Source organism: Phascolarctos cinereus, unplaced genomic scaffold, assembly GCF_003287225.1.
Source record: "Phascolarctos cinereus isolate Bilbo 61053 unplaced genomic scaffold, phaCin_HiC Scaffold_4;HRSCAF=312, whole genome shotgun sequence".
Taxonomy (NCBI): domain Eukaryota; kingdom Metazoa; phylum Chordata; class Mammalia; order Diprotodontia; family Phascolarctidae; genus Phascolarctos; species Phascolarctos cinereus.
Genome location: NW_027555847.1, coordinates 719,893,534 through 719,902,337, shown reverse-complemented (window position 1 = coordinate 719,902,337; position 8,804 = coordinate 719,893,534). Strand labels below are relative to the sequence as shown.

Genomic DNA, 8,804 nt, shown 5'->3' with positions numbered 1-8,804 from the left:
TAATAGAAAAGGTAAGTAGGGAGAGAAGGTACCAGCAATTGGGGGAAATCAGGAAAAGCTACACGACGGTTGTGGGGGGACATAACACACATTCCCAGAGCACCTTCAGGTTTACAAACCTATTTCCTCCCATTCACTTTGTGAGGCACCTAGTGCAAATATGATTAGCCTCATTTTACAAATGAAGAAACTGAAGGAAGCTCAGAGAGAGGAGTGACTTGCTGACATTCCCTGTTCTGAGATCTCTCCCAGCTCTGACATCACCTCTTCTGAGGCCCCGCCCAGCTCTGACCATTCCCTGTTCTGAGGCCCCGCCCAGCTCTGACATTCTCGGTTCTGGAGTGCTGCTGTGATTGTAATTACTCTCAGGCTGGGGCTCTGCAGGGGACTTCCCCCCTCTGCTGACTAGAGCTGGTATTGAAACCTGGCCCTTGGGGCTTTACTTCGCATTTGCCACTCTCCCCTCTTTTCCACCATCAGAGAAGTACTCTGGTGATGGGCTAGGCCGGGGGAGCTAGGCTGGGGGACCTAGGCTGAGGGAGCTGGGATGGGGGGGCTAGGATGCTGGGACTAGGCTGAGGTGGTTAGGCTGGGGAGTGGCTAGGATGTTGGGGCTAGGTTGAAGGGACTAGGATCGGGGTAGAATTGAAAAGCTGAGATGGAGGTAGGGTTAAGGGTCTGGGATGGGGGTCTAGGAGGGAGAGAAGGGTTAGGTTGGCTGCAGTATAGGAACGAAGGCCCGGGATGGGGACTGTGCAGGGATGAGGGTCTGCAGGCCGGGAGACCGGGCGCTAGGAGGGAGACAGCTCTGGGTTGGATGGCCTGAAGGCGGTGTCTCTCCTGCCTGGCCCTGGCCCCACCCTCCCTCCCGGAACTATGACGTGGCAGCCCCCCACCTCCGGCAAGCTCCCTCCTCCCTTCTCCATCCTCTCTCCATCTGCTTCCACTCAGGCCGGTCGCGCCAAGCCAAGCTCGGCTCCTGCCCAGACCCCTACCCCAGTCCCTGCCCCCTTCCTCACCCCAGCCCCCGGGCCTGGTCCCCCCCTCAGCCGGTCCCATGCGTCGCCTCCTGCCGCTCCTTCTCCTCCCCGGACTCTTCGCTGTCGCCTTCCAGCCCGACTGGAGCAAGCTTCGTGGCTTGGCCCGGGGCAAAGTGGAGGTAAGGGGGACTCATCCCTCCACCCAGGCCCCCCGCCCCCACCGCGAGGCTGGCTCCGTGAGCCTTCCTCATCCCTCTAGGACCCTGGCTGACCCCTGGGAGGGGTCCCCATCCTTCCCTGAGGCTCCCGTCCCTCCAAAATCTCACCCCGGGGCCCTCCACTTCTCCCTGGGCCTCCCAACCCCCCCCCCCGCAATATGCCCCCGTCCCTCCAGAACACCCCCTCCAACCCGGGCACTCCACTCCTCCCTGGGCCTCCCAGCCCCTCTGCAGTATGCCCCGGTCCCACCAGAACGCCACCTGGACCTCATTTTCCCCTCCCTCTCCCCTACTCGGGACTGAGGAGCTGCCTGACATCCCTCCCCCATCCCTCCACTCCCAGAAACCGCTCCCACAACATCCCTGTACTTTCCTACCCGATTCTCTGGGTACTCCCCTCTCTAAACAACATTATCGTCTCTCCCTGAGGCCCCCAGTGCCCTCCTGGGCTCTGATCCTCATACACAACTCCCACACAACTCCACCTCCTCCCATTCCTTCCCAAACAGATCTGCCCCCCCTTCCTTTCTCTCTTCTGACTCAACCTCCCACTCCTCTCAGCCTCTATTCCTTCCCCAGAACCCAGTCCTTCAGGACCTCCCATCCCAGAAGCCTCTCATTATGGCTTTTGACTCCAGCCTCTTCCTCTGCCTCCAGTTCCTCTCCTCTCCTGCCCCTCTGGATCTTGGGATCTTCCTCTTCCTCTCTGTGGACTACCTCTGTTTCACTGCCCTGAAGCCTGGAGATCTCTTCTCTGGGGCTTCCTGTTTTCACCCCTTGACTTAGTAACCCTAGCTTTGAGGCAGGGTCTGGGAGGGAAGGCCTTGGGGATGAGGAGGGGCTGTGGGTTGCACACAACCTCGGAGAAAGCCCGAGCTGAGCTGGACAGTTCCACAGGTCCAAGGATGCAGCCTCTGGGAGTGTGTGGAGCAGTCATTCCCTGCAAGTTCAGGAGACCTCTGATCTAACCACTGAACTCACTGGGGGATCTTGGGAAAGGAGATGTGGAGGGGTCCCTCCTACTTTGCCATTCTATGCCCTAAGGCCTCTTACGGATGTTGCAATTGACCTTGGAGTCAGGAGAGATGGGGCAGGGGACCACACAATGGCTGGCTCTGAAAGTCAGAAGGTCTGGGTTCGAATCCTACTTCTCATACTAGCTGTGTGACCTGGGGCAAGTCACTGTCCTTCTCTGGGCCTGTTTCCTCATCTGTAAAGTGAAGGGGTTGGCCTGAATGGCCTGGTGTGAATCAAGGGTACCGTGAAGTGACAGCCACTGTGTTTTTATTCTAGTACTTGAGTGCAGGGAAAGGACTGGGGGAGGGGAGGTGAAGAGGCAGCAGTGACCAGCTCCATCTCTCCATGGGGCTAGAAGAAAGTCCCCCCCCTCCAGCCCCTGGTTTTCCCCAGCCTCCCTGCCTAGGGGAGAGGAGAACATGGAACCAGGCCCTGGGGGAGGGACCTGTCTCTGAGGCAGGTGGAGGGACCATGTGGCAGCCCTCCCTAGGGCTTCCTCTCCCCACAGGAAGTCCCCATGGGGCCCCATCTTTGCTGGCCCCCCCAAAGGTGCCCACTCTGCACCTGTGGTTCTTTCCAGGGTTGAATGCTCACACCACAAGAGGCTGATGAGATGGGGGTGGGGAGGGGAGCTGGCAGACACCCATTTGTCTCTTGTGAGCCTGGGCCTCAAGAATCCCCTCTTACAGGAGTTCAAGGGAGCTCTTAATCCAGCCTGGGGCATGTTTCCCTATTCATTAAAGTCTGCTGAATGCCCTCACCTAGGTATAGGGGCAGTGTATAAAGAGGCCGTCAGGCCAGTCCTGGGACTTGGAGTTAGAAGCCCTAGGTTCAGATCCTGGTTCTGCTATGCACTTGATCTCTGTGACCTTGGGCAAGGCATTGCCCTTTTCTGGGCCTCAGTTTCCCCTTAAGTGGATTGGGTGCCACCCCTCCCCCCATCCGTGCATTGACACTAGTCGAATGACTATGGGCAAATCTCTTCTCTGGGCCTCAATTTCCTCTCTCTGAAATTAGGAAAAGAGAGCCGACCCTGCAAAAAAACAGTGACCTCGGGCCTTAGCTGCATCACATTAGGTAGATGGCTTCACAGACCTTCCCTTCCCCTGCACCCCCAGTCCTCCGTAGGCCTCTGGTGAAGAAACCCCTGCCCTAAGACTAGAAAAGTACCCACCTGCATCGGTAGAGTGAAGTTCCCCAAATCCCTGGCCCATTACTCTCATCACTGAGGTCCTTTTCCATAGCATAGATGCTGCCCTTGAGGAAGGTACCCCTCCCTTCCTGTGTTTCCCTGGAAACCAGGGATGGCATGTTGGGTTGCCATGACAACCAGAGAGTTAAAAATAATTGCAATGGTATTCATCTGGTCCTTTGGAGTTTGCGAGGGCCATCCCTATAAGCCCTAGATGTTGGGTGGCTGCTGGGGGTGGGGATTAGGGTGGCTGTGGGACTTAGGAAGGAGACCGGCTGACCTTTGGCTTTGTCCCTGGCAGACGTGTGGAGGATGACAGCTGAATCGGCTGAAGGAGGTAGGGTCCTGGCTGGGAGTGGGTCAGGAGAAGGGGGGCCCACTGAGCGGCTGGGGTGGGTTATGTTTGGGGGTTGCTAACGGTCACTTCCACTTCCTCTTTGTCCTCCAGGTGAAACTCTTCGTCACCCAGGATGTCCCTTACTAGTATCTTTTCTCAGCAGGCGGTCTCTGGGTGTGTTGGGGGTGTGGCAAGGGTCAGCAGGAGCCCTGGACAGCTCTTACCGGCCCCTCTGTTTTCTCGACAGCTGCTGACTCTCAGTTCCCCTCAGGGATCACCCCCGTTCCCTGAGGCTCTGTAAGGATAGCCTTGGGCACCAGATGGATGGTTCTCCAGAAAGCGTCTAATGAGGGGCAAGGGTGCTTGGAATAAAGTAAAAATCTGACTAGGGCAAAGGGTTTTTCCCCGGGGTCCCCTTGGAATTAGCCCCCTGGCCTCCCACTTACAGCGCCTCTGACTGGGGCAAAGGTAGCTAGCAGCCCCTCATGCCTCTGACCTGAGCAATGGGGTGGCCAGCTCTGCCTCCCTCCATTTACTGTACTTCTGATGGGGCTAAGGGGGCAGCTAACCTCCCTATTCCCCAATCCAGGCCCCTCCAGATTAAGGTGGGGCAGGGGCAGGCCTCCCACTCCCCAAGCTCTTCTATCTCTCTCCCCCTACTCCTTCCTTAACTCCACTACTAGCCACAACCTGGTGACGAAATACCTCCCTGGAGCCGACCCTGAGCTTGTGCTGTTGGGTCACCAGTATAAGGAGCTTGAGGTGAGACCCCATCCCATACACATATGTGGGGTGAGGGTGGGGAAGGACCTCTCTGTGGAGACAGCACAGCTGTTGGGGGCTCTGGGTGAGAGTCTGGTCTGTGGATTCCTATCATTCTGGGGGCCACTCTGACCTTTTTGCTCCTTTACAGAGAATCCCCCTCCATGACATGACCCGGGAGGAGATTAACCAGATGTTGAAGGACTTGGGCTTCTATCGAAAATCGAGCCCAGATGCCCCCGTACCTCCCGAGTACCAGAAGGCCCCAGCTAGGCCCTCTGAAGCAGAGGCACCCAGTCCAGTGCCCCATGGGGATTCAAAGCCCACACGCCTGGAACTCTAGGCTCAGGGACTGTGGCTCGCACCCCAGCTGGCAGCTGTGAAATGGTGTTGCATGCCAGGCTCCCTAACTGGAGCTGAGGTGCCAGGGCCATGCCCATGCCCCCAAGGGGAGGGCTGGCACACTGCTGGGGTCACCCACACACCTCAACTTGCCTGGCAGTACCCCTTGGGGGTGGGAGAGTGGGAGAATGGTGAATGTCTCAAGTCCAGGAGAAGCGGCAAGTTGATCTGCATGGGTGGCATTGGGACCCTGTCGACGGCACCCCGCCTCCCCCGTCCAGCCACTAAGGACAGGATGAAGCTCTCAGCTCAAAGGGCTACTCTTGCTGAGGGCAGATGGCTGTGTCCTTGGGGCCAGGCCAGGGGTGTGTGTGGAGGCTAGGGCTGAGGTTTTTCCCTTTTCCTTATGCAGTAAAAGCCCCTATTCCAACTGGCAATGTCTGTGTGTCTGTCTTTGCCCTTCTTCCAGTCACTGCCTCAGGGGGTACCAGGGACTTAGGAAACTGGGCTGGAATGCTCAGGCTGAGGTGACTGACATCCCCTCCTCACAGCTCCCCCACTCCCCGGATACCCCATCAAGATTCAGTCTCAGGGGCAGCTGGGTGGGGTGGAGGTGCATTCACCAGCCCTGGAGTCGGGAGGACTAGAGTTCAAATCCAGCCTCAGACACTTACTAGCTGTGGGATCCTGAGCAAGTCACTGAACCCTGATGGCCTCCCCCCACCTAAAAAAACAACCACCAGGATTCATCCTGAGTGACCTTGGACAAATCTCTCCACCTCTGGCATCTGTAAAAGGAGAGGGTTGGAGTAAAAGGTCCCTGAGGGCCCCTCCAACTCTAGACTGATGGTCCTGTGATCAGGGTCAAAACCTGGCGTCCCCAGTCAGGATCCCACTCGGCCCTTATCCAGCTCTCTGCAGGTGTGACTGTGGGACTGGGGGGAGGTAGTGCGGGAGTGGGGCTGGACATAACCCCTCCCCCCCCAGGGGCCCAACACAGTCCAATGTGTGTGTCTGAGGGCTCCCTGAGGCCACTGTGGAAGTAAGTGGGATGGGGCTGGCATAGAATGGGCATCCAGGCCGAGGTCTCGGGGCCCTGAAGAGAGTGGTCCTGGGTTCAAGTTGTAGCTCTGACACTGACTAGCTGTGTGACCTTAAGCAAGTCATGGCTCCTCTGCCCGTTGTAAGGCCCTTTGCCAGCCTTTGCTCTGATGAATGGCTGTCACCAAGACTTCCTGGCTTGCAGGTCAGGGACCTATGTCACCTGTCGACTGACCCTGGATTATGGAGTGCCCCCGCAGGTGCCCAGCTGCCTCTTTGACAAGAGGTGGGTGACAAGAAACTCACTATGCATTGAGGAAACCCCTCCTCCTGCGTGTCAGGAGCCTGGGTGGTGGTCCAAGGACAAGGCAGTCGGGCTGAGAACGAATAATTTATAAAAACACAGTGAAACGCTGTGAGTAGCGGGCGCTGGAGCTGTGGGGTGGCACAGCAGTGCGGTGAGGGGGTGCCGGTGCCAGGGAAGTAGCGTGCCGTCCTGTGAGCCTTTCTTTATCCATACACGGGGGGAGAAGGGCAGGGGAAGGCCTCCTCTGCTCTGGGGGGGCAGGCACACGGGGACGATGGGGACACCCTAGAGTTCTTTTTGCCGTAAACGCAGCTCATGCCGTCTCAGGTGGTTGTAAAGGGACTGCACGTAGGTGAAGACGCACTTGGGGTCTGGCTTCTTGCCCATGATCATCATGTCTTCCACGTCCACCAGGGGCACGCAATCCACCAGCACCCTGCGGGGGGGGGGGAAACGGGGTGAGTGATGGGGCTGATTCTGCCCTGTCTGCCCCTCCTGCCGGCCCCGGATGGCAGGCAGAAGCCAGTGCTCAAATCCAGCATCTACCACTCAACTTTCCGGGCCAATCCCTCCCCTGGGCCTCAGCTTCCTCCTCTGTAAAATGGGGAAAGGGGCTCGATGAGATGATCAAGATCCCTCCCATCTAGAAACCTTTGACACTGGAGTGGGGCGGGGTGGGGGGCATTAGCCAAAGAACAAAGGCCTTGCCGACCCTGCACCCTCAGGCGGCTTCGAGATTTGTCCTCGAGCCCTCACCTTTCCTTCCTCTGGGAGGGAGGGACTGGCCAGGAGGCAGCCAGGGCCTCAGCAGGCAAGACCATCCCCCGATATTCCAGCTGGCTCTGGAGGCTGGAAAGCGCCTGTCCCCCTCCCCCCAGCTCTTCTCTAGCTCACAGGTATAGACATGTGGAGTGGCCCATGGCAGGGGTGGGGAGGGGGGGAGTAGGTTGGAAGGACCCTGACCAGGAGTCAACACTGGTGACCCCTAGAAGCAGCTCCAGCTCCTTCCATGCCTGTCGTGAGGAAGCTCAGCCACTGCCAGGGCCCTGAAGCTGATCAGAAGGGTGCCTTAGAGCCATCTAATCCAACCGCTTCAGGAGGCGGCTGGGTTCCCTAAGGGTTAGTGTTGCACCTGAAGTCACAAAGACCTGAGTTCAAAGCCTGCCTCAGATGCTTGCTAACTGGGTGACCTCTGGCCAAGTCACTAACCTCTGCTTGCTCCAGTTTCCCCATCTGAAAAACGGGGCAGCACCTACCTCCTTGGGTTCTTATGAGCCTTGGCCCAGTGCCCGGAACACAGTGGGCACCAGAGAAACGTTAGCCATTATTGTTGATGAAATCCCAGGTGCAGCCCCTGCTCTGAGCCTATCAGTGGTTATGGCCATTGCTGTTCAGATGCCATCACCTCCTGGGGCAGCCCACACACCCCACAGTCTCCCCCTTTCATACAGTGAAATCTGCCTCATGCCATCTTCCCCGTCACTTCTAGTTTTGCCGGGGTCGGGGTTGGGGGCAAGCAGAGCTAAGCTGAGCCCTCCTCCTAAGGCAGCCTCCCTTACTCGAGGACCGCCGCCATTCTCCCCTGGCGCCTTTCAGCTGCCCTCCGCTGGACCTTCTCCAGCCTCTCCATGTCACGGCATAAAGGCGCCCACCACCAGACGCAACCCTTCTGATGAGTGGTGAGCAGAGCAGAGGCCAGAGGGGCGGGCACCTCCCTCTTCAGGGCACCCAGGACCACATCAGCCGCCACACTGTGACCATCATCTTTCATCTCTAGTGTCTAAAAGGTTGCAAATCACTTCCTTTTTAACAAGCCCGGGAAATGGGTCATGGCCCCATTTTTAAGTGGAATCTCAGGGGGAAAGAACTTGCCCATTGCAAGTATCAGAGCCAGACTTCAAGCACCATTTCCTCAATTCCATGCCCAGTGTCTTTTCCATGATGCCACATGTCGAGCTTGTGGTCCACTGCAACGGGCAGCTCTTTCTCTCCTGGAACTTCTATGTGCCCACACCTCCTCTATCCTGTGCTCAGGAAGGGGTTGCTTTTGCACACTTAGAAGCCTCTGAATCCATCTCTATTCACTTTCCTCTGATTTGATTCTGCCCAACATTCTAGGGGCGTTTGAGACCTTTCTGGACCCTGACTGTAAGCCGTATTAAATTCACATTGAATGAAGAGGCAGCCTGGGGAGGGCACTGGATTTGGAGGCCACACTGTGACCATGGGCAAGCCCCCACTCTGAGCCTCAGTTACCCCATCTGCAAAACGAGGGGGATGGATTTGGGGATCTCCAGGTCTAAAATCAGTGAATCCATGAATTGTCTCTCCAGTTCATGTCACCCGCTAATGTGATGAAGGTGCCATCCCTGCCATTGAAGTCTTGACTTCTGGCTAACCAGAGATCCCTGAAGGCCTTCACAAAGGCCCTTCCAAGCTGTCATGGAATCATTAATGAAAGCTCTTTGGGCCTGGTTCTGAAAGCACCTAGCTACTCCCTCCATCATTTCCACGAGACCTTGAAGAACTCTTATCAAATGCCTGGCAAATAGAGGGATGATCTTTCTCCAGCCTTCCCCAGTCTAGCAACTTGGCTTCCTGCGCCACC

At 57.2% G+C, this 8,804-nt stretch overlaps 2 protein-coding genes across 6 annotated transcripts in view; one reads left to right on the top strand and one right to left on the bottom strand.

The window, feature by feature from the left end:
• Nucleotides 1–889: 889 nt before the first annotated feature.
• SELENOM (selenoprotein M) lies at nt 890–5,285 on the top strand. Its single transcript, XM_020996634.2, has 5 exons — nt 890–1,159; nt 3,709–3,744; nt 3,856–3,890; nt 4,428–4,506; nt 4,658–5,285. The coding sequence occupies exons 1-5, from the start codon at nt 1,058–1,060 to the stop codon at nt 4,847–4,849; spliced, it is 444 nt and encodes a 147-aa protein (XP_020852293.1). The 5' UTR covers nt 890–1,057; the 3' UTR covers nt 4,850–5,285.
• A 982-nt stretch (nt 5,286–6,267) lies between these two features.
• SMTN (smoothelin) overlaps nt 6,268–8,804 on the bottom strand; it is a 41,880-nt gene continuing 39,343 nt past the window's right edge. For 3 of the 5 annotated variants that reach the window (XM_020996378.2, XM_020996382.2, XM_020996381.2), the window contains one exon: nt 6,268–6,632. In XM_020996378.2, the coding sequence (XP_020852037.1) occupies nt 6,482–6,632 (151 nt within the window). In that variant the 3' untranslated portion in view covers nt 6,268–6,481. The remainder of the gene's footprint in view (nt 6,633–8,804) is intronic. The other 2 variants (XM_020996380.2, XM_078154424.1) reach the window with 1 other exon arrangement.